Source organism: Chamaea fasciata, unplaced genomic scaffold, assembly GCF_029207755.1.
Source record: "Chamaea fasciata isolate MVZ Bird 193981 ecotype frontalis unplaced genomic scaffold, bChaFas1.0.hap1 SCAF_6, whole genome shotgun sequence".
In the NCBI taxonomy this organism is placed as follows: domain Eukaryota; kingdom Metazoa; phylum Chordata; class Aves; order Passeriformes; family Sylviidae; genus Chamaea; species Chamaea fasciata.
This window is the reverse complement of record NW_027094091.1, coordinates 57,297,451-57,322,316: the sequence shown is the minus strand read 5'-3', so window position 1 is coordinate 57,322,316 and position 24,866 is coordinate 57,297,451. Positions and strand designations below refer to the sequence as shown.

The 24,866-nt window shown below is 42.2% G+C and overlaps 1 protein-coding gene across 3 annotated transcripts; it reads left to right on the top strand.

Moving 5' to 3' along the window:
• Positions 1-346: 346 nt before the first annotated feature.
• ABCG2 (ATP binding cassette subfamily G member 2 (JR blood group)) lies at positions 347-18,489 on the top strand. 3 transcript variants are annotated; one of them, XM_066186469.1, is made up of 16 exons: positions 347-508; positions 5,013-5,225; positions 6,523-6,582; positions 7,071-7,185; positions 7,907-8,059; positions 8,489-8,646; positions 9,011-9,162; positions 9,642-9,746; positions 10,724-10,983; positions 12,650-12,732; positions 13,560-13,649; positions 14,273-14,397; positions 15,302-15,456; positions 16,337-16,426; positions 17,136-17,266; positions 17,771-18,489. In XM_066186469.1, exons 2-16 carry the CDS (start codon positions 5,020-5,022, stop codon positions 17,919-17,921), a joined length of 2,034 nt encoding a protein of 677 aa, XP_066042566.1. In that variant the 5' UTR covers positions 347-508; positions 5,013-5,019; the 3' UTR covers positions 17,922-18,489. The 3 variants fall into 3 exon arrangements, with proteins under 3 accessions (XP_066042566.1, XP_066042567.1, XP_066042565.1); XM_066186470.1 differs by lacking the exon at positions 347-508 and adding an exon at positions 1,124-1,141; XM_066186468.1 differs by lacking the exon at positions 347-508 and having other exon boundaries at positions 5,189-5,225; positions 6,523-7,185.
• Positions 18,490-24,866: the final 6,377 nt, after the last annotated feature.

Here is a 24,866-nt window from a genome sequence, read left to right as displayed (position 1 = left end):
TTCCCATCTCCAGGACACTGGGGGAGAAGCCATCACAGCCAACTGAGCCTTGTCTGACGCGCCATGCTGGCATTCACCGCACCCTGCCACCTTTGCCAGCTCTATCCATGCCTGCAAGCCTCGGGCAGGTCTGGAGTATCTCTCCTTCACTCACAGAGTCATTACGGCCGGCGAGGTTGGATTGTGGCAGCTTACGACTCGTTCAGCCAAAAGGGGAAAAGGGGAAAAGGTGAAAGCCCTGGCTCGCCCTGGCCCTGCCCGCCCCACAAAGGGAGAGGGTGGAGACTGCCCGCGGTGACGAGGCATAGGGAACGCAGCTGCCAGCTCGTCCTGCGGCAGATGTGATGATCCGCGTGGCACCGCCCGGCTCCGCAAGCTGAGCGAGCCGCCGGAGCTGTGCTCCTGCACGCCACGCTCCTCCTCCCTTCCCTGGATCCCGCATCCCTCCCTGCCAGCGCCTCTGCCGCCTTCTCAGCAGCCCCGCAGCGCTGACCCGGACCCGCTGCTGGTGAGTGAAGTCGGTAGCAGCAGTTCGGCCCTTTTGCTGAGGCAGATTTAGCTCGGTGTAGCGGCTTGCTTCCTCGTCCGTGAATTTCTTGCACTGCCATTGCTGTGGAATGACATTCAGCAGCTGATTTTTTTCCAACAGCCAAGGAAACAGCGGCAAAACGCTCGCCTGCCTTCTCCCAGCTTTTCAAGGGAATTTTGTTGAGAAGGCAAGAAATCAATGAAAATACGCCTTATAAAAGGCGGGGGGGGGGGGGGGGGGGACACTTCAAGGCATAAATTAAAGGCAGGAAAAAGGTGAAACATGAGCAAATTTTGTGGGAGCTGCCCTTCTTGGTGTTCCCTTATGCATGTTAACACGCGTGCAAACGCCTGCACGCACCGTGCGCTGCTTGCTCGGTCCCCGGTTAACACACAGGGCTCTTTTCATGGAAGGCAGGTTACAAATCCCCGGCAAATCGGCTGGCAATTAACTTACAGATTGCCTGAATCGCATTATCCTTATTTACTCAAACGGTTTTAGTTTCCTGCACGTGTTCCTGAGAAAGAGGAATGTATGGTCCGGGCCCCTTCTTATCCCCATTCTCTGGTCAGTCTACATCCCTGGAAATGGCTAAAGAAGCGGGGAGAGAAGGTATACTTTCAACTTCTGAATTTATATATATCCGAAGTCCAAAATGCACATGCAGTACTGTTGCAAGACTTACCTTTGTACCTACTAAAAATACGAGAAATAATAGCACACTTAATTGCAGTTTCTCTGGCATGTTCAAATATCCAGAAAAAAATCAAATGACAGTTTTTAAAAAGGGTTTGGGTCAGCTTCCTTTAGAAAATTATGCTGAAAGCTGCTTGTGTCTCTAAAACTCTTTCTCCTCAAGTAACTTCAATGCTTACCCTCTATAGAGATAAAATCTATTGAGTAACTGCCTGGATTTTCCAAAATGCAGGTCTGAATTTTGCTGTTTCTAATATTACTACCCCTCCTATCGTATTGTTCTTTAGTATTGTGGATTTTTTTCTACCTGAACTCCAAATCCCTCTGGTGCCAAAAGCTTTGCAGGAAGACTACAGGAATAAATCTTCCTTAGCTTTTTATAGAGACAATGTATCTTAAAGCACACAAATATATTTACTGAAACTGTTTGAAAGACTCCAGGTATGGCATAGTTGTGGTTCAAGTATGTTTGAATCAACTAAACTTTGTAACACATTTTGTTGTCGTTTGGTGGTTTTGTTTATTTCACTCGTGTGTGTAGGAAAAACGAGACTTCATCTTTTACAAGTCTCAGAAGAATAGTCAGGAAAGTGACTGTACTGAGACCTTCATTTATGTGCATTGAAACAGTGGGCAAAGAGATTTCTCAGTTGTTTTAAAGAAAGTGGTTTCATTTTGCCGTTAATAAAAGGTTAAATCTCTAGATCCAGTACTTTGTCTTCTGACAAAATTTTCTGAGGCTAAATAGAATTTTTTCTCTGCAGAAAAAATTTCCAGAGAGTCTATAAATTTTCTATTCTGCTGATGCAAAGTGTAGTATACCCAGGGCTGATATGCTAAGGATATGAAACTCTTTATTGAGATTAACAAATACTTCTGAATACAGCAGGCAATATATGTTCTCATAGAATCTCCTGCTCATTTCCGATCTGAAGTAAATATTTTTAAGCCATTGGCAATGAAATCTGAGAAACTTCATTTAAAATTTGCATTGAAATTGATTTGATTAACATTCAACTTGGTTGTTTCTTTGTCCTGTACAAGCTCTGATTTAAAATGTTTCATGGCTGTATGTTACATTAAACATAATGAATTATTTTTAAACAGATAAAATCAGCAATACTTTAAAAATTCTATTTCTGAGGAGCAGTTGCAAACAGCTGACAATTACATTAGCTGTGAAGGAGCAGGACCCTCTCTTCCTCTGGTGAAGTTTATTGCTGGATCAGAAATGAGAAGGTTGATTTGTGAAATACCAAACTGATTATCTCACTACAACTTTTTACACCAGAGCGCAAAAGAGGCATCCAAAAAAGCAAAGCAAATCAAATGCCTAGTTATAGCACGTGTGTATAATTTCTACAGTTAGCACTTCATCTTCTCCCTGTTAGCTGAGATCCAAATGGCCTCCCTTGGAGGCTTCCACGGATCACCCGGGCAAAGCCACTGCTAACCCGGTCTTGTGTTGGTGCTCCCTGCTCTGAGGGAGAAGCTGGGTTTTGGGACTCCCCAAGCCAGTTCCTACCAGCATGTCCAGAGCCCTGTCATTCTGGCAGCCCAAGGGGCTGCTCTGGTGAAGACCTTGCAGTGGTTATGCCCCTCTCAGGAGAGAGCAGCCAACATGGATTTCACACAGCAGAAGTAACCACTCCAGCTCTAAGCGAATGAGCATTCCGCAGTTTCTTTCTGCAAGAAATTCTAGTAGCTCTGGAAGTGTGAAATGCTATTTTCAGTATTAATGTAACATTTGAAATAGATGTTTGGTTGTTTGGTTGTTTGTTTTTACTTTGATAAATGGCATGTCTCCACCAATACACAGGGTTTTTTTTCTGGAGGCAGGAACAGAACACAGGTAAATCCATGTACCAGGCATTCCGCCTGCTGCACCCCACCCTGTCCCTGCAAGTGGCACAAGCACCCTGCAGCCAGGAAGGGCTGTGACAACTTAAACCAGAGGTCCAGTGAGACCTGAATCCGGCCTCTGCTCACAGCTGTCAGTAGTTAATGCTTTCCCAAGGGACAATAGCAAAGAACATTGTTTTTCTCTGGAAATTTGGGTTATCAGGCCTTCCTGAACTGGAATTTTCCTGCTGACAGATGTATTAAATAGCTATTGAGGGCCTATTTGCTATGGATATATGTAATTCTTCCCATGCCTGATTTAATTATATGGCTTCTATATACATTTTTGCAGGGATGTGTACACTCTCATCATAACTTGATTGACAGATTAAATTTGACTATGACAGACTGTCTGTTCTTAGGAATGACACTATAAAAGCAGTGTGATCCTTTAGTTGTGTAAACAGTTTCTGATTCTCTGCTTACTGTCTACCTGTCTAGTTCAGTCTGGAAGAATGAATTTCTTTAATTCCTAAAAAGAAAAGTTTGTTTCCTGAAGAGCATTTCTGGAATTTCAGTGCAAGTGTTGAGCTAGGTTTTTATGCCAGTCTTTGGGGAAAAAAAAAAGACCAAAAAACCCAACAAAAACAAATGAAACAAAGAAAATTTAACCATTCTGTTGATTATGCCTGAGGTCAAACTCTACCTCATTTTTTTTTAATTTGCTCATAATGTTGCATCAATAATACTGAAAGGTTGATCAAGCAACCTTAACAAACTGGCAAGATAAGGGCTTGGGTTTGGGGTTTTTTGTGACCATATGAGCCTGTTAGATTAAACAGCTTGTTTTTCTTTTTTTCAAGGCTCCTTTTTACTAATGGCTCTCAAATTCATTCAGCTTGTCTGAAAGTGTGTCATAATCTGCCTTCTTTCTTGCTGTAAGCACTGTAACAGTGCTGAGGTAGGGGACTGGTCACCCCGGAGCTCCCAGCTGCTCATCTAACCTCTTGATTCCCAAGAATTATTGCATTGCAAACATATCCTCTAGTGACAATTAAAGTAATTAGACTCTGATGAGTCAACACATTATACAGTGAGCCCAGACCCTACCTCTCACTCCGATGACCCTTAAGGAAGCACAAAGGGGACAAAGGTCTGCGTGCACAGGGACAGCCAGGGATGCTCCATGGTGCAGGTGAACGGCTCACAGGCAGAAGCCTGGCTGATGGGGGAGGTGAGATAACTTTAATTATTCCACAACTACCTTCTTGTTTTCACATGAAAATCAAACCAAAGGAAGATATTTACTTGGCAGCAGTGTCAGTTCCCATGTGGCTATATCCTTGGCAAATTCATTTCGATTAATGGAACAGTTGCTGCCTGTGGCCAGGTGATGCTGCTGCTGAGGGGTAGTTGGAGAGGGAGGATTCTGTGGGAAAGATCCTGGAGTTGTGCTGTGGCAGACGCAGCCACTTCCAGCTGCTGAGGCAAAGCTGAGTGTGTCAGTGGTGATGGTGGAACCTTTCTGGAAACATGTGTAAGAAAGGGCAGAAGAGGTTGTTCAGCAACTGGGAGAGAGGAGTGAGAAAATGTGGGAGAAACAGACCCCAGAGAAGGAAGTCCAGGTGCCGGAGTAGATATTCACCTCAGAGGGTGGCTGGGTGGGCAGCTGTGGCCTCCCAAGGTCAGCCCACCCCAGCAGACCATCAGGGTGGAGGGAAACTCTTCTATCTCCCTACCTCTGGCAGACCCAGCCAGACCCATCAGCTTCATGTCATCTCCAGGTCTGAGCCCACAGGACCCAACCTTCCTGGCCAAAAGACAGACTCCCAGATGGGCCTCTTCCAGGCCCACCGTGGGCCCTGTGCCAAACACTGGGTCCAAAAGACACATCTTTCCTCTTCACACCTAATCAAATCTTCCCTTTGCCATGTTTCATTTCCAGAGGAAAGATGGCAGAGGACCAGCCACACCTGTGCATTCAGATGTCAGAATCTGGTACAAATGGCATTCCCAGTGGAATGCAGTCCACGCCAGACTTGGCTGGCAAGGCAGGAAGCGTGCTCACTTTCCACAACATCTGCTACCGTGTGAAGATAAAGACTGGGTTCCTGTGTTTCCGAAAAACCACCAAGAAAGAAGTTCTGAGAGATGTCAAGTACGTATTTAAACATCTCTTTAGAGTATGTGTAAGCTTTGTTTCTGTCTGGAGAGTTGACTTCACTCATGTCACTGAGCCATTCACCACAACACGCTGATCGAGGTTTAGAAAAATTATTTGTATGTGTGGCTGCTTCATGTTTGCTGTCCTCAGTCCCTGGGCTGAGCCTGTACATCAGAGAGCTCACCTCCCTTGGCCCTGGGGGTGCAGCCCTCCTGGCTGCTATCAGCACAGGGCACACCGGCCAGCTCTGCTCGCCCTACACTGCCTGGCAATCCTCCCACTGAGCTGGGGTGTTTAGCTGAGATACCAACGGCCTGTCCTCCCTATCCTTCCTTCCCTCAGGCCGCCTTGGGAAAGGTTAGTTTTTCGGGGGCTTTAATTTAAAATGTTAAACACATTAATATAAGTGAGGGTTAGGTTAACTTTGAAGAGATGTAAAGGTTTCTGGAGTTTTGGCATTTTTTTGTTGAGTTGTTTTGTGGAGTTTTTTTCCCCAGCAGTGAGTGCTACTGCAGTAAAGCAGTCATGTCATTACGGCCTTTGTTCAATAATCAGTGAGTAAAACTTGCCCATTCACAGTTCAGTAGTTAAACTGAGTGGCAAGGGCTCATACAATGTGCCATTCCAAGTCATCCATGACTTTCAGCTCCCTAACTCCAATTTCTATCATAAATATTCACCCTTTTGTGTAGCTCTGTCTATCCTGCCCTTTGCCCAGGGAATTCCCACACCTGCTAAACATGAGCTCTTAAAGGCTTTGTTTCTTTCCTCAAAAGCCCTGTGTTGTGGTACCTCAGTTGACTCACATGGGTCATTTGTGACATTTACCATCTGACTTTTGAATTTCATGGGGCCTTAATGTCAGATACAGAGCACTGCATTTTATCAAATGTACAAATCCCTAGTTTATTTTAAGTACAAATCCCTAGTTTATTCTGCCTACAGAGACTATTATTCTTTCTGTTCGGAGATTAATATCTTTAGAACTGACTATGGTTAAAGCAAGTGTGTGCTTCTCTTGTAGACATCCAAGTGGTAAAAATGCATGTACAGGTTTGTCTACATTTTAGTCATGTTTATGTTCTGTTAGTTTTTCTGGAATTAGAAATAAAAGTTAAGGTGAACTCTGATCATAAATATTGCTTGCGATTAGGCAGCTTCATTAATTCCAAAATTAATGGGATGCAGAAAGTAGCTGTACAGATAAGTTACACTGGCCTACCAGTTGAAACAGGCAAAGAAAAAACCCCACCCTAACTATTTTGTAAAACTTATCTGTTTTGTCTTACAGTGGCATCATGAAACCAGGACTGAATGCAATTTTGGGACCCACAGGCAGTGGTAAATCTTCGTAAGTGCCTCCTTTGCCCTCCACAGAAATTAGACCAAGGGGAAAATGAAGCTGTACACATTTATCAGTGATGGACTTCTCTTTCAGAGAAAGATTGAGTTCTTATATAGGTCGGTGCCAATCTCACTGTTTTCTGAGAAATACTTGAATTCAAAAAGACAATCAGTTTATATGACAGAGGTGAAATTCAGTTTTAGTGCACACTTTGCTGACAGTTGTTCCTTACACACCATTCTGGTGATGTGTAACCAACTTGAGGTTAAACTCAAATTATTGAAAAAATGCACATGGATGTGCCCAGATCTCATTTCCTTAGGAAACCAGGACAAAAGAGACACAGCCCATGAAAGTTGCTGGGGGCTTTCTAGATTACAGATGTTTAATGTGATCTGCTTTTATGTACCTGTTTGTTCTGTGAACCGGGCTGTGGTTCAGAGAGCTTTGCCTCCTGCATGTTCATCTGACAAAGTAACCAACTTTTCCTTTAGGCTACTGGACATTTTGGCTGCAAGGAAGGATCCCCATGGGCTCTCTGGTGACATTTTGATCAATGGAGCTCCTCAGCCTGCCAACTTTAAATGTACCTCCGGGTACGTAGTACAGGTAAGTAATTTTTGTCACTGTGGATTCTATTGTAAGGACTTGCTGCTGTGTTGCAAATACCTTGCCTTGATCCAAGAACCTAGGAAAACTCCTTAAAATTACATGTTACGGAAAGGTGGTCTCTCAAAGCACATGTAAATCTCAACTACCCACAGCTGACAGATTCCCTTTGCAAGAGACAAACAGATGGCATCTAAAAACCTCCCCTCCTTCCTCCTTTGACAAAACAAGGTGGGAACACCTTCACCCTAATCCACATGGACCCAACCTCTCTTTACCTTCCCTCTTTTCTCCCTGCTCTCACCTGTGGTGGGCTGAGGCTGCACTGGCAAACACGCTGTGATAATGACCTGAGCTGTAGCTGCTCCTCAGGTCCCTTCAGCCCTTCAGTCTCTCCCTCAACTCCTCCAAAAAACCTGAATAAGGTAAGCACACACAACGAACTGTTTTTGATACTTTGCTGTTTATACAATTTTGATATCATGCATGAGGGAGGCTGTTCCTATATGGCGTTGCTTTATGAATTAAGGCAAACAATTATGTGCATGAAATCCACACTCTGACACAGGCATTGAAGATGCACCTTACTGCATGTTCTGGCTGCTGCTACTGTCCTTCTGCATGCAAGGAGAGCATAAAACATAGGTAGATACAGTTCTCAGGGGAATAAACAGAAACTGCTGAGCAACTACCAAGTATCTACCCTTTTTTTTTCATGAAGGATGATGTGGTGATGGGAACCCTGACTGTAAGAGAAAATCTGAACTTCTCAGCAGCACTCCGCTTGCCAAAGTCAGTGAGGGAACAGGAAAAAAATGAACGCGTGAATCAGATCATCAAGGAACTGGGTTTGAGCAAAGTGGCAGATTCCAAGGTAAGGCCTGTAAACATGGTACTTAAACTGTAGTAAGTGGTTTATTAATTAACCAAATGGCTCATCATGGCAGATTAAAAAAAAAGTAAACTTCTACAGGCTGTTTCAGTGATACAATAATTAGTGACGTTTCTGTATGGAGACCTGTACAGACTGTGCTGATGCTGCTGTATGGTATCACATTGCAGGGAAAAGGAAAGGAAAAGGGAAAGGTGAAAGGGAAAGCTAGAGGTTGGAGAAGAAGACAAGACCTCAAGTATTATTAACATTAAGAACAAAGTTGTGTGTGAGATAACATTTGAATCTGTTTCTGAGAGTAGGGCCAGAATTCCTTAGACCTCTCCCCAGATACTGCCATGTGGGTAGGATGCTGTTTGCTCAAGGATTTCTCTTTGGGCCAAACAAGAAAAGTTTCTTGGTTTTTATCAGGTCGGTACCCAGTTCACTCGTGGGGTGTCTGGAGGAGAGCGGAAAAGGACCAATATTGGGATGGAGCTCATCACAGATCCTGCCATCTTGTTTTTGGATGAGCCAACCACGGGACTTGATGCCAGCACTGCTAACGCTGTCCTACTGCTACTGAAAAGGTGATGGCCTTGGAAACAGCTTCCCGTTCTCAGCACTCCACTCTGCTACGCTTCACTTGTATTAGACTTGAATTACAGTTCCAATGAGCAAAAAGGGAATTCAGACATGTAATTATTTACCAGTGAGCCAAAGATGCAAATGGGGTAGGAAAAAAAATGTACAAATTCTCCCTCTCCAAAGTGAGAATTCTTTTCTCACACAGACACTGTAAATATGACCTAAATATTTTCTTTTTCTTTTTTCCTTTCTTCTCCCTTCTCTGGTATACCAAGCTAATCAGCCTTCATCAGAACTTTCAAATGCTCTTATCTAAACACTGAATCAACTTGCAAAGCTGACATCTCTGTCATTCTTCACATTCAGGATGTCAAAACAAGGAAAGACAATCATCTTCTCCATCCACCAGCCTCGGTACTCCATATTCCGACTGTTTGACTCCCTGACACTGCTGGCTGCAGGGAGGGTGCTGTACCATGGCCCAGCCCAGCAGGCCATCGAGCACTTCCAGTCCCTTGGTGAGCACAACTTCCAGCAGGGCCAACCCTTGGTTTGCACCAACGTGAGTGAAATGCCAATAGCTCTGGGCCAGAGTCGGACACGGTGTGTCCAAGCAAGCCCAGCATTTTAACAGGCTGAGCATTTCAGTGGGTTTTTCTCCTCTTGACTCACATGTGGATTTGGGTGAGCTGCTCCTGGGTGCATCTTAATTTAATTAATTAATTAAATTTTCTTAATTAATTAAAAAGCCCAGGCTAGGGCTGGGAAGAGCACTCAGCCAGCTGTCACTTGGCTGTCGCTGCTGGTGCTGCCCAGCAGTGCCACTCATCCCTCGGGAAATCACGGACTTCCCAAAGGCTGCCGTGCCTTTGGGGCAGGCTGTTCTGTGGGCAAGATGTGTGGCTGTGCTCCTGACAGCCAAGTACAGCCCTTGGCCAGTCACATAACCCCACCCAGGGCTCGTAACAGTGTCACCACAGTGTCCCTGTCACCACAGGCTACCAGTGTGAGCCCTTCAACAACCCCGCTGACTTTTTCCTGGACGTCATCAATGGAGACTCCACTGCCGTGGCAATGAGCAAGGCTAATGAAAGTAACACAGGTATGAAACCCAGAGCTGAGTCAAGTTATCCTAGCAGGAGTGGGAATGGGAATTCAAGAAACTGTTTTGGTAACTCTCAGAACACAGAAAGAGCTTCTTTCATCTTCAAGGCAAACCAGCTGAAATCCTGCAGAAGCAGAGATGATAAACCAGGACAATTGCTCCTGTTGAGGACATAATTTGGTGCAGTTATGACTTGACTGTTTTACCTAATGGAACAGTTTTTCTGTTCATAAATTACTATTTTCCTTCCTCTGAACAGGGTGGGAAGGGGCAGAGATAGGGTACCTCTGCTCACCTGGTGTTTTGCTGAAGTTGTGCTAAGGCAGAAATTATCCCCAAACTAACGGATCCGCTCTCACCTATTTTTTTGGGGCATGCTTTCTTCATACTTTTCTGCTGCCACTCATTAATAGCTTACTCTCTTTTCACAAGAGTGAAAAGGCAAATGAAGTAATGAATACGCTGAGTGCCCAAACACAGCTTCACAATACCTTTACCAAAGGAGCAGCCATCATTTTACAAAAATGCTCTGATCAGGATCTGGCAAATATTATAGCTGGCAACACACATCATATCTGTCATTGAAAAGCTCACACTGTAATGTAGTTAAGGAAAAAAAGGAGGTCCAGCTGAAATTTATGACCGAAGTAGACACACGCAGGATTACCTGGATCTAAAGGTCTGGGAATTCCAGGATTATGTCATCAGATCAGTGAAACAGATCACTTACAGAAACCTTTGGGAGTAAAGGGGGTGTAAAAATCACTTTTTGATTAAAAGCCATGTTGCTGCCAGGTTGCAACTCCCTGGGCAGACAAGGGTTTGCCTCAGGCTCCTGCCTGTGGGACAGGTTGCACAGACAAACACAGAGGCTGGGTCTAATTTATACCGACTCTTTTGAACTGTCTGCTATGGGACTGAGTGCAGTGAATCACTGGAACTACGTGTGCATCTTAATTCTTCTGGTTTTCCAGTCTTTCCAGCAGAGAGCACTGAAGAACACTCTGAGTATGATAAAACCTTGGCTGAGCAATTAGCAGAAAAATACTCCAACTCTGCCTACTACCAAGAAACAAAAGAACATTTAGAGAGCATTTCTTCAGGAAATAAAAAGAAAACCAAAGGACTTTTCAGGCAAATCACATATGCCAATTCCTTCCTCCACCAGCTGAAATGGGTGTCCAGGCGCACATTTAAAAACCTGATAGGAAACCCTCAGGCTTCCATAGCTCAGGTAAGACTATTTGTGTCTATAATTTTGTGGTATACATTGAATTTATTTGGCTCCTGGTTTATTAGATAAGTCACTGGGATGGTTTTGCCTCTTGATATTTTGAGTGCAGTAAGCATCTGAAGGAAGAGTGCTCAAGGTCTAGGAATCTGGGGATAGAAGGTGTCCTGAATGCTCCCGAATGGGTAACTGTTCAGTATTTAGTTTTGGACTACTGAAAGACTTTGGGAGGCAAGACCTGTCCCAGCAGGGCATTCTGCTGGTCCCAGCCAGGAGCACATTATGTCCCAAGTAGTTTCACACATTTGCTCAAGAACATTCTTTAGATATGACTCTAATTGTCCGAGCTTGGCATTGTGGAGTTTGGCCTCAAATCCTCTCCCCTACCAGGAAAGGTTAACAGACTGCATTTGCATACTTAATTCAACATCAGCAGAAAATGAAGTGCTGGCAGTTGGCTCAAGTGCAAAAATATTTTTGCAGTCTCGTAATATGTGTGCTATTTGGTCATTTGACAGTTCATAATGGGTGATAAAAGCCTTCTGGATAAGGTGCCATGAAGTCCAAAAAGGGGGTCTAACACACAACATGAAAGATAATCACTGGCTCTGTTAGTGCTACTTTTTCTGAAGGATCAGCACCTAAAGTGTAGACTCTTTCAGAGTGCACATTGCTTTCAAAAATGAAGAATGTCCATCTGGCCTCTGCAGAGTGACTAATCCTCGAGAATCCCCTAATTCATGGGCCAAACTCTGCAGCCACAGCACCACCAAAACTCCCACTGCAATTCTCAGCAATTCTGGAGAGACCAATAGAAAAACTGGCCCGTAGTCAGGGGTATAAATTATCTTCATCGTGTTTTATATAATGATTGAATAAATGGCTGGTGTGGAGTTAAAACAATTCCAGAATCCCCGAGGTTAAAAGGCTTTGAGTACCTGTGTGTGTGCCTGTATGTTGATACTATGGAGATCCTTAATAATTGCTTTGTAAAAGCTTGACCTTGTGACAAGAATTAGGCTCTCAAAAACCTCCTCCACAGCACAAGGTTAATGGTCCTGACTTGTTTCTCACAATCCTTTTTATCTCCCCACCCTCATTAGGGGTGGATTTGTCCAGCATTCTTTTAGAGGTACACGGCTCATTAAGCCTTTTTTTCATTAATCTGCTCCAAATTGGTCTTGAAATGATCCCTGCTTTCCACTGCAATGGGCTTAGGAGCTGAATTATCCCTGACGTTTGCTCCTTTCGGCAGGATCTTAGCGAGAGGGTACCAGGATCAAGTAGTTTATGGTGTTAAGACTCATGCATTGCTCGGGCTTAAAAATGACAGAACTGCCTGATACCATCAGTTTTCCTAAGCTTTTTGTCTTTTGCACTTAGCATTTAAAAAGTGTGATGCACACACTTCAGTCTTTTAAGTGACACCCATGAGGCAGCTGTAATATCTGCTATTTAAACAGTTACAGACTGCAAATATCAGCGTATCTGTAGCCCTGTTGTTGCATCTCATTAAAAACAATCCCATGAGTAAGATGTATGGTAGAGCCCAGTAATTACACACTGTAGAGCATGAGAAGAAACTGTCATCCTTATCCTGGCAGGCAGGAAAACCTTTGAAATATTGAGAATGATACTTTCCTTCCTATTTTCTCTTTTTCCCGTTTAGCTTTTAATTACAGCTCTTCTGGGACTGATTGTAGGTGCCATTTACTTCGGGCTTGAAAACAACTCTGCTGGAATACAGAACAGGTCAGTCAGTCTAGGTAATGGGTATTCCAACATTTGATAAAGCTCTCTTTAAAGGAGCTTAATACCTCTTAAAAGCAAATGCTTCCCCTCACATCAGTAAGGCCAAGCCTGTGTGATATGGAAGTGAAGGCGTGATTTTTTTTCCTCTAGCAAGGTCCCTGCAGAGAGGGTTAAAATATACAGACTTGTGTCTACATAAAGGTAGGTTACTAAAGTTGTAATCTTGCAACTGTTTGTATTCGCACACTTGAATTTACCAGCAGTAAGAGATGTTCAAATTTTGCTGCTCTGTGTATCATTTTGACAGCTGTATGTACCTGACCTGACACGAGTTTGCCGCTATGAAACCTCTGGGTTCTTAATCCTGAAACACTTCACAGTGTTTGCTAAAAACAGCCCAGCTTTAAATTGAGTAGGAAGTGCCTTAAATTTTTGTGGAAAAGGTGAAAACTACTCACACTGTTTATTTGGCTCCTCACAGTTTGCAGAAGACAAATGCCTCACAATCTGAGAATCTTTAACGTGTCAGGAAATTACATTAAGAAAGAAACCAAACCACAGCACCTCAAAACCTCAGTTGATTTTCTATTTTTTTGACTGCATCAGAGAATGTGCTATCATTGCATGCCAAAACCAAATAATGACTGTACCACATCTATGTCAGGCTTGTTACAGACTCAGACTCGTAGCCAAGACTCTTCCCATGGATTTTGGGATGGGAGGTCCAACACTGCCAAACTTCAAGCACTGCAGGTGGATTTATGTACTCTGTTGTGGGAACACTACATCTACATCCCATTTTAAATAACTGTTTTGCTATTTTGCAGAGTGGGTGCAATGTTCTTTCTGACCACCAACCAGTGTTTCAGCAGCGTCTCAGCTATTGAACTCTTTGTTGTGGAAAAGAAGATATTTATGTAAGTAAAATATACAAAAAGGTTGCCAGCCTCTGCTGGTAGACTGTGAGTTTGTCTGACATGCTGAAAATGTCATTTAAGCACAGCTAGTGCAGAATTTTCAAATTATTTCACTGATAGAGCTCACTGAAGATGTACTCTGTTAGTCTGCTAGTGAGTTGTTTGCAAACCCCACAAAAGGTACCTGTGATTACAAATGGCTCAGAGTTTAAGGTTACTGAAACAGTAGGGAAAAAAAAAACCCTTGAATACTCAGTTTTGGCATTGATTAACAAGTTTGTGACTTGCTAGTGAGGGCAATAAATATCATCTAACTGGATTCTTTAAAGCTATGCATATTATGCTGTATAAAATATGAAAATTTATTCAAACTTCACCCTCTCTGTCTCGATGACATGACACATAAATTTACTAAAAATTATGTGCACAAATACCCATGTTTGTCTGCATATGAAAATGTCACCAGCTCTGTAGTGTGTAGGCTTACTGGAAAGTTGCATTATAGCCTAAGTATGAAAGATCTTCTTCCAGTCTGAGTTAGAATTAATTTGTCAAGAGGTGAAAATCAAACTGGTTTTCAGTGGTTAAATTTGTAATGTGCTGTACCTATCTCTGTGTTCCAGACATGAATATATCAGTGGGTACTACAGAACATCTGCATACTTCATAGCAAAGCTAATGGCTGATTTAATACCCATAAGGACTCTGCCCAGCATCATCTTCACCTGCATTGTTTACTTCATGCTAGGCAAGTATGGTCTCCTACTGTCCCATTCCAACCCCCTCATTAAATCATGGCAGGTGCATATAGCTGGGTAGGAATACATGGATATTTACAGAGGCTAAAGCCCTACACTGGCATGGCAGTGGCTACTGAGCTTACTTTTAGCACACCATGTTGTTTTCTACAGAAAAGATGCAAAGATTAAAGCCTTCATCAGAGAATCTGTGGCATGTCTCATCTCCACTGTGCCTAGAAGGAAGCCATCACCGTTACTACATAGCTTTGATTTATTCCTTTTCATCTATGGCTTTCTTGGCTTCTGATGACTTTTATAAGATACTTTTCTGATCCTTGCAAGAACACCTAAAAGAAAAGGTTTTAAGATCTTAATACTGTGTAAATTGATAACAGCTCCTTGGCTTTGGTCTGAGTTTTTTTTCCCTAAGGAATAGGAAACAAGGCCACATCAGCAAGAGGCTCTCAAATGTCAAAGTGGAATGAAACAGACCTTGCTACTGAATCCATAGCCACCTCAAAGGCTGCTGGGTTCTTATAGGAGAGCTCTCTGCTGGAAACTAGTGAAATGCTGTACAGGTGCTGCTCATGGAAGTGAACTAGAAGTTTCTTCTTTCATGGACAACTTGCAGCCACTTTGGATGTGTGAAGTGCAGTACTTCTACACATTCTGTCTTCAGTCTTACTGCAGTTTTCAGCATACTACTTATTCACCCTGTCTTCCACTGTCAGGACAGACACATAAGGGTTGTTACAAGCATCACAGCAGTCTTGGGTCTCAGTGACATGCCTGTGCTGGCAGACAAGGTGTTATTTGTAAGCAGGACACACTAGGAAATTCAGGATAGTGTTCAGGTTATGGCAGAGCTTTCAGCAGGATCATTCTGAAACCCTTCTTCTTCTGATCTTTAAGGTTTGAAACCAACAGTAGATGCCTTCTTTATAATGATGTTCAGCCTTATGATGGTGTCCTACACAGCCACTTCCATGGCACTTGCCATTGCAACAGGACAGAGCGTGGTCTCTATAGCAAACCTACTCATGACGGTCACATTTGTTTTCATGATTGTGAGTAGCACTGTTCAGTTCTCTAGACTGGATCATGAAATCCCAGAAATGCTGAAATCCAGAAATCCTAGTAGCACAGAGTTCAGCTGAATCCTGCAAAAAGTCTGTTGGGGTCAAATATCGTGATTTGTCTGATTTGAGTATCCTGATGCTGTGGGGTGGAATATTCTGTTTTGTCCTTCGAACGAACAAGAAGTGGGGGGCTGGAGGGTTGGGTGTGAGGAGGAGAGTGACTCCTCTGACTTCTTCTCTGTGGCTCTGGTAGACAGAAAACTGCCTGGAAAGTAGAGAAGCCACTTAGGGCTACATTTCATTCTCTCTCCCGTAACTTTGTGAAAGGCAAATGTCTCTGGCTGAGAATATGACCTGCAGCCCCCTGCTTTCTGAGACCATTACCCCAGCTGTCCTCCTCAGCTGCAGAGCCCACCTTGGACATGTTAAACTGGACAACACACAGCCACAGTCAGGAGACAGGCACCTTAGATGAGGCAGAGCTGAACCCACAGTCAGAATCCACGTTGCCTCAGACACAGGGCACACAGGCAAAACCTAGAGCAGTCCCATACTGAGGAGCAGCAGAGTGTTCATGTGAACCCATGTGGGATCCCCAGACAGGAAGCGCGTGGGTTTGCTGCACGGGGGAAAGCATTCCTTGGTTTGGGGGAAGGACCTGAGCTTATGGCCCAAAGATCGGTAACATATAAATCCTTCCCTTTTGTTCTTCTGCCGGAAGAGTTTCTTCCTCTAGGAGTGCTTTCCCATTCCTTTTTATCTGAAGAAGCAAAGTCAAGAGCTAGAGAAGAACACATGATAAAAGCATGTAATTTGTAATCTGTTTTTTGTTTGTTGTGGCTTTTTTTTGTGTAATTATTGCCTCTAGATTTTCTCTGGGTTGCTGGTCAATCTCACAAGCGTCATGTCCTGGCTCTCCTGGCTCAAATACTTTAGCATCCCTCGATATGGAATGACAGTAAGTGCTCTGATTTCCTGTGTACCAACCTGGAAATGGTTTGCTAGAAAGGAATGTCTTTAATCATGATAAAGAAATCTTCAAACTTGACGGCCTAATGAGCAAAAGGAAAGTAATGAAGTAAAACAACCTCAGAGTGTTGTGCAGTGTCTTGAAACAAGAAGGGCTTCTCATCAACCAGCGCCCACTGCTGTTTAGAAGAGCTCATTTCTTTAAATTGAAAACACCTCATATGAGAGACACAGCTGCTACATCCACTGGACTTCAGGTGGACAGAAATGTTTCAAAGTAAAGAACAATGTTATCCCCACCCAAAAAAGTAAAAATCTTCTATTTGTCTTTTCCTTCAACCAAACAAAAAAACTTGTCATCTCAGGTTAAAGCTTTCCTCCTAACTTGTGAAAATTTAGGCCAGAGTGATGTTTTGCAGAGAAATTTGGACTTTTCTATTCCTGTGCAGAAATAGTCTGGCCAGGGGGAGGTGGTAAAGCCTGTTGTGGTGAATGCTTTACCAGGTGTGTACAGGCTGTATGCATGCCTCTCTTAAAAGAAAAAAAAAGAACTCTGCTAAAAAATGGAGATTTGGCAAATATAATAGTGATACCAGCACTTTTTAGAATTCATTTTAATCGCATTATATCTCATCTTGTTAATGTATCACTCCTTTACCTACTAATTTCTGTTGTTATTGTTTCTTTTATTTTAAAAGGCTTTACAGATCAATGAGTTCACAGGTCTGAACTTCTGTAACAACACAGATCTGAGCAGTAACAACACAGATTTAAGCAGTAACAACACAGATTCTTGCAGCGACAATATATATCGACAGACAGGCCAGTTGTAAGTATTTTGGTACACTGAAATGAATCCCACCATCAGTAACTTTAGAAGTCCTAGAACATCAGTCTGAGTATCAGAGATACTCACTGATTACCAGAGAATCCGTGAGCTTTTACATGAACAAGGAACCTTTGACTGGGTTTTTACATTCTGACTGCATGGAACATTCTGCTTGTTGCCATATTTAGTATTTATAACACTAGAAATATCTGGCATTCTGCCTCTTACTTTTCTTCAAACTGTATTTACTGAGAGCTATGCAGACACACACAACTGTACAGCCTCACAAAATCCATTTCAGCTTCCTACAGGAAACTGGAGCTACAAGAAAAGCAAATTTACAAAAGGAAAATTAACCACTGACATAGAGCTGGTTTTTGCCTGGCCAAACGTGTGTTTACTACACACATGCAAACCACACTACAACTTCTAGAGATCTTCCTAGATCCTGCTGACTGGTTTATGACGTGACTAAGCTTATCAATGTGCATGTTTTGTCTGCAGGATATGTACTGGAGAGGATTATCTGAGGAGTCAAGGCATCGATCCGAGCCCCTGGGGTCTGTGGCAGAACCACCTGGCTTTGGCCTGCATGACATTCATCTTCCTTGCCATTGCCTACATCAAGCTGCACTTCATGAAGAAGTTCTCTTAAAACCAGAGAGAAAGATGCAATTCCCACTGTTCAGTAGTTTGCTGAACTGGTTGTGCAACTCACTTATTTTTAGAGACCTTTTATTATTACCCAAGCCAGTGACATGAACACCATCCTTGCATATGAAATGCTTACTGTTAATTTATTCTGCCAAATTGTCTAGCACTGCTCACTCCTCTTTGCCACAAAAATGTGTACAGCTATTTATTTCTTCAAGATACTATTCAGTCTTTCTGCATGCTCTAGCTATGAACTTGTCAAACAGTGTATCTAATATTTAGTGGCTTAACCTGAAAAAAATAGTGGTTCCACACTTTAATTAGCACCTACCTTCACCAGGAACTAATTCAGTCCAAAGTGATGCTTATCAGGACACCAACACAGTCTCAGCTGCTTACATGGTCACAGGATATATGAGACAGGGACAAAATCCCTTCCATCCGAGTGCCCTTTTCTGTTTGGGAATCATTACTGCTCTAGAATGTACTTATTGATGCCATCAAGCCTTTCTTGCCTCACTCAAGTGGGAGAAGCACTTATTTTTTTAAAATAAAGGTATTCTTACTTACAGTGTCAGTTCCCATAATCCTTGTCCTGGAATTTGTATTTCCTCTGCATACCTGCAAGTCATCTTCACTGTCCTATTCGTGCTGCTATCATGAGTAGTTCTTAGTCATTTTTATGGTGACCAATTTCAAGTGCATGACTGAACAGGATGGTAGCACCTTTGTAAGAGTCCATAGATCGCAGCATTCCCTTCCTGGTAGGCCAGCTTTTCCCTGGCCATGTGCAGCAATGTTAGCTTGTCTCCTTTATCTGCAGAGCTATGCATAGTAAAAGCATAAAAATGCATAGAAGACAACTTTACAGCTCTTTCTTGGGTTGTTACTGTTGATCTTGCTGCTTCTGCAACGTTTGCCTCGGTTTGTGTAGGTCATAAAAAACCCCCCAAACTTACAAGACCTTACTTCTGTAAAAGATTTAGAAACATAGAACACGCCAAACTGGAAGGGACCCACAAGGATCATCGAGTCCAGCTCCTGGCCCTGCACAGGACATCTCCAAGAATCACACCCGGTGCCTGAGAGATGTGATTAATATTTATTGCCCAAATGCTTCTTGAACTCTGTCTGGCTTGGTGCTCTGACTGTAGCTCTGGTTCGTGCCTGAGATGTTTTGGTTTTCTGAAACTCTTTTCCCAGGGAATTTTTTGTAAACAAGAGAAGTGTTTTTGTAACTGTAACTTTGTTTACATTCTTTTCCCTAGGAGGGACTTCTTCTTGATGTCCCTCTGGTGTGACCAGTGTGATTGAAGAGGTTTGTCTTCTTGTCACCAATCAAATTGGTCTGTGTAAAAAAGTATATAAGGGAGACACACCCCAAAAATACAGGAGTCATTTTCAGCCTTCTGAAGTTCAGAAGTCTGAGGTTCTGTGTCTTTGTGGCGTACAACAGCGTCACTCTGACCACCTCCCTGGGGAGCCTGTTCCAGTGCCCAAGCACCCTGTGGGTGAAGCACCTTTTCCTGCTATCCAGTCTAAAACTTCCCCGACACAGCTTCAGGCCAGTCCCTCTGGGCTCTGTCACAGTCTCCACAGAGAAGAGCTCAGTGCCTGCTCCTCCTCTTCCCCTCATGAGGAAGCTGTAGACTGAGCTGAGGTCTCCCCTCAGTCTACTCTTTTCCAGGCTGAACAGACCAAGTGACCTCAGCCACTCCTCACATGCTTCCCCTCCAGACCCTGAACCTTCTCAAGGCCTCTCTGCCTTCACTTACACCACTCCTCGAGAATGGTTGTAGTTCTGTCTGCTGGGCAGCTCACATATGTTGTAAATTTAACATCTTCATACCTATGACAGTAGAATCCATGTTGATCTGATCACCGATTATTTTATTGGCTTTTTGTAAGATGACATGCTGCTGAGGAAAACAAAAGCTTCAGAGCACAAAGAATTGGCAGAGAGTGTTCTGTAGCTTTAGCTTAGCCCTTTTTAAGTAGAAGGAAACTGTGAGGAGATAAGTCATGTGGTAATTCAAAAAAAGTTGACAGGAACTCCAGGTCCTGGTACTACAAAAAAATGAAAGTGGAATTTTGCTCTTGGAAAAAAGACTATCATCCCAGATTTTAAGATACAGAAATCTACAGCCCATCTAATTGCAGCTGGTCCTTATAATTTCAACAAGTTATAAACGTGATCGCACAGACTGTGTTCCAGTCATAAAAGAAAATAATTTCAGTTTACAGCAGTGATTTCTGAGGAAAGGAAATAAACTAAGTTGAATTACTCACATTTTGAACAGGCTTTGATACAGTATTACGCAGATAATATTTACCACAAAACTCCTAAACTTTTCTTGCTTTCTACTACTTATTTTAGCAGCTGGTCATCTATAACAATGTATTTATGTAAAATAAATGTTTTTTCCAGTACGGTCCAATACTTAACTGTGTAAACTTGTAAAATTTGATACCTCAGTTGCATGGGCAGAAATTACAGTAGTAGTCACATCAGACTTCTCTGTCACACCATAGGCTTTAAATTAAGATTTTATTTTTCTCTTTTTGTCCAGCACTGCATGTTACATGTTCTAGCGAAAGGCGGCCCTGCCCATGGCAGGGGCTTTGCCACTAGGTGATCTTTACAGCCCCTTCTTATCCCAAAATTCTATTATTCTATGATTTATCAGGTTCTCCCCTTTAGGACAGGTTAATACAACTACATTGCTTGCACAAGCCAGGAGACATATCATCCCTACAATAACTCTACTGTGTGCTTTTACAAGCAGTGCAAGCAGGGGGGAAAAAGATTATTAGGAGAAAGGAAATGAGTCCAGAATCCCCGAGGTTAAAAGGCTTTGAGTACCTGTGTGTGTGCCTGTATGTTGATACTATGGAGATCCTTAATAATTGCTTTGTAAAAGCTTGACCTTGTGACAAGAATTAGGCTCTCAAAAACCTCCTTCACAGCACAAGGTTAATGGTCCTGACTTGTTTCTCACAATCCTTTTTATCTCCCCACCCTCATTAGGGGTGGATTTGTCCAGTATTCTTTTAAGGGTACACGGCTCATTAAGCCTTTTTTTCATTAATCTGCTCCAAATTGGTCTTGAAATGATCCCTGCTTTCCACTGCAATGGGCTTAGGAGCTGAATTATCCCTGACGTTTGCTCCTTTCGGCAGGATCTTAGCGAGAGGGTACCAGGATCAAGTAGTTTATGGTGTTAAGACTCATGCATTGCTCGGGCTTAAAAATGACAGAACTGCCTGATACCATTGTTTTCCTGAGCTTTTCGTCATTTAGCACTTAAAAAGTGCGATGTACAGAACTTAATGATTCTGATTATGTCACTAACTTGACCGAAAGCGTGTTTTCATGTATGAAAATTCCTCTTTAATTTGCTTCCACATTGACAGCAAGTGATCTAATCTGGACTCTTGGAAACTTTAAAAGACTTACTTTTAGTTAGGTTTTAGAGTATTCAATATAGCTGAAGATTTTTCTTTACATCCTCCTTTTGAACAACTTCAATTAAAATAAATGACAATCTGAGGGTTGTTACTTTCGGAAGAGTTATTTAACTCGTATTTTTTGAATGAAACTTTATGATAATCATCTTACAAGATATCACTTTTAAGTTTTATTGCTTTCTTTACAGAAACCAAGGTTTTGTTATTTTCTGTGCCAGTAACTGAAAGTAATTGCCTTTTCCATGTAGTGAATGTTCACGAAGACAAGAACAGACAGCAAACTGGCTAGATACAGCCAGCCAGTATCTATGAATGAAAGTGGAATTTTTGCCTTTGGAAAAAAGAAAATCATCCCAGATTTAAAGATATAGAAATCTACAGCCCATCTAATTGCGGGTGGTCCTTATAATTTCAACAAGTTATAAACATGATAAAATTGAATACCATTTCATCATCACCCAGTGGGAGTGGTCATGTCCTAGGAAGAATATTTAAAACTTATACAGGTTTGAAATGCCATAATTCAGAAGAGCCTGAAAAAGCTCTATATTTATTTATTAAGAAGTAGAAAAAGGTAAAAGGCAACCTAATGCTAAGAGCAACCTAAGGAGTAAACCTGTATTAATTGAGAGCTTTTAATATGCAGAAGGGCACTGGCAAAACTGAAATCACTGGTATTCAATTTTACTCTTTTAGCTTCTTCTTTGTGCTAAAAATATTTAATAATCAACAGGATCAGTTGCTGGAGCAATTCTTCTGGAATAAAGAATTATTTCAGTGGAATGTGAAGCAGGTTAGTAAGCCTGGTGGCAGAGCAGCATGAATGGCTTTTGATGAGAAGGCAGAAAGCTAATCAGTATGGAAAAAAAAATTTCATCTTCAGAACTACTGCCTTATTTTCAAAACTGATAGTGAGTTCTTCAATTAATTCTGTAACATATTTACACACACTTGGATAACTGCATGATATAGGCTGCTGACTTTTCAAATGACACTTGTAAAATGCCCATGACACTGACTTGGGTATTGTGACTTATTTTACAGTGTACCAAGGCTTTAGAAATTGTATTTGTTCAAGCAAGGATTTAACAAGTGCCTGAGTGCTTGCTGACCATCTAGTTCTCACCATGGGCCTGCATGTTTTACTGATGAAGCCACTACCAGTGGCTGGATGCTCTGGGCTGCATAAAAAATGTCATCATCTTTCTTGACTTCTGTGCTGGTAGGTAAAATAAGATCCTTGTAGGCTGTACACTAAACCACCTGTGAGGAAAGATATTTGTTTAATTTTCCAGGAGGCATTGAGAAAGGTGCTCGTAGAGTAGCATCCCACTAAAGCAGAGAATAAATCAATTAAAAAGTTTGCAATTCTGTGTTGTTCCAGTACAGAGGAAGGATTGAAAAAAAAAATATCATAAAAGACAGAAAGAATTTATGTCAGGTGGACACTGGAAGCTGACAAACAATAATCACAATGAACATATCCACTAGAAAAGGAAGAAAGAAAACAATTAAGATAGCAACATCACAAAAAATTTAAAATTATGTATGTCTATCTCTTGTCTTCAGAGACTAAATAGTTATAGATGAAGAGCTCAAAATGAGTTTCTTTACACGTGAAAACAGATGGATAGACTCAAGGGCAGCCTAACCTAGCCTGCTAAAACTAGTGAAACTCTGCTTCTCCAGTTGCATGTATTTCCTTCATATCTCAAGAGAAATCATCTTTGCCTCCATAAGGTTTTGAGTCATGTCTGGTTCATTCTCAAGAAAGCTGCCTTGCCAAAATCTTAGTCACCCTGCTTCTTCAAGAACACAACACAACACTGCAATTCCTCCCTCGCTCCCCAGTATTGTGAAATAGCCACCTGCCTTCTGGCTGCTTTTCCACTGACCCGGTGGGCGCAGAGTCAAGTGCTGAGGATGCAATACCCTGCTGTGTATGGCTGCAGACAGGCACTGCAGGTAACCTGAGGGAGTTTGTTTCTGGGTGCACACCAGCATCAGTCCAAGGTGAGTCAAACGTCCTCAAATGATCCCGGTTATGGATTTGTGGTTACGTAGTTTCAGTTCGCAAATTTTCTCTGGGATGCTGATAAACACTACAAGTATTCAAACTTTTATTTCCTGGATATAAAAATTTCAGTATTCCTTGCTACTGTGCCAGGTTTTCTGCACATATTATACAAATGGTCTTCTAAAAGAGAACATCATAATTTGGAAAATTTAAAAAAAAAAAGTGAATAGTTTTCACATAGTAACTGGCAAATGCCATTTTTATAAGCATCAACTTGCTGTCTCTTGAGCATTCAGGGAAGTGCAAGCACTAACTTTGCATTCAGATGTGTCTTTTTACACAAAAGGTACATAGCAGGAGGAGAGACTATAATCTGATAATGTAAATAACAGCAATGCCAACAAAGACTCCTGGAGTTGCTCCCCTGGGTCTTCCATGTGACACACTTCTACATGCTAAATAATCTGTGATTATGGTTCTTACAGACATGAACAACTTTTTTCAACCTAAATATTTCCCTTCTTTTTAAAAATTAGTTCTCCTGTCAGTTGGACCTTATTTTCATCTTCCTGTGCCATAAAAAAAGGAAGAAGTCTCCTGAACGTAAATGCTTTTCCTCCCTCAGTCCATATCTCCCTCCTCTTCTTGCCAGGCATGAAATTACAACCACTAAGAGAGTTAAAGCCCTTGTCAAACCTGTTTCTTCACTTAACTGTTTCAAATAACTAAGCCAGGAAACACAGCTGGCCTTTATTACACAGCTGTGGCATCACAGGAACACTGAGAGAAATGGAAATTTCTTTCCAGTGCTCACCAGCTCTGCCTTTCTGCAGCACAAGGTTTCTGGCGGCTGCATCTTTCTGCACAGAGACATCTGAAACTGGGGAGCTGGGGAACTCAGTCTGACAGCATCCACCTCCAGGAAAAGCTGATGGCAGTACAGAAGTGTGCTTACCTCAGACTTTGGAATGATCTGGTAATTTAGCCTGAAAGGAGCATTCTTTTCCTTTGAGTGTTTCTCAGAGTTTACATCACACCACTCTCCATGCAACAGTGAAAAGCAGCAGCCTCAGCAACACACAGAGGATTTTTGGCAGTGTTTTTATTTCAAAAATACCTCAAATGTGACTTCCCAGAAAACAAAGTCTAACTCTTCTCACTGGAAATTATTTTTTTTTCAAAACTAAAAGTCTTAAAAACTGAACAGGAGGTAAAACAAATTCTAACTCCGTAAGAGTTGAACATTGTTGATTTGTTTTTTATGAATAATTCCTTAATGAGCATTTTGTCCCCTGTGAGTCTCTGCCAATCTTTAACTCTTCCCACGACTTTGCAAATGAATGAAATTTCTGGTCTCAACTTTTGTCAAAATGCCACCAGCAGAACTGTAGCTGATGCAAACTGTCATGACTGGTCCTTTGGCAATCCTATTGCATTTTTTACTAATGGCTTTCTGAGAGC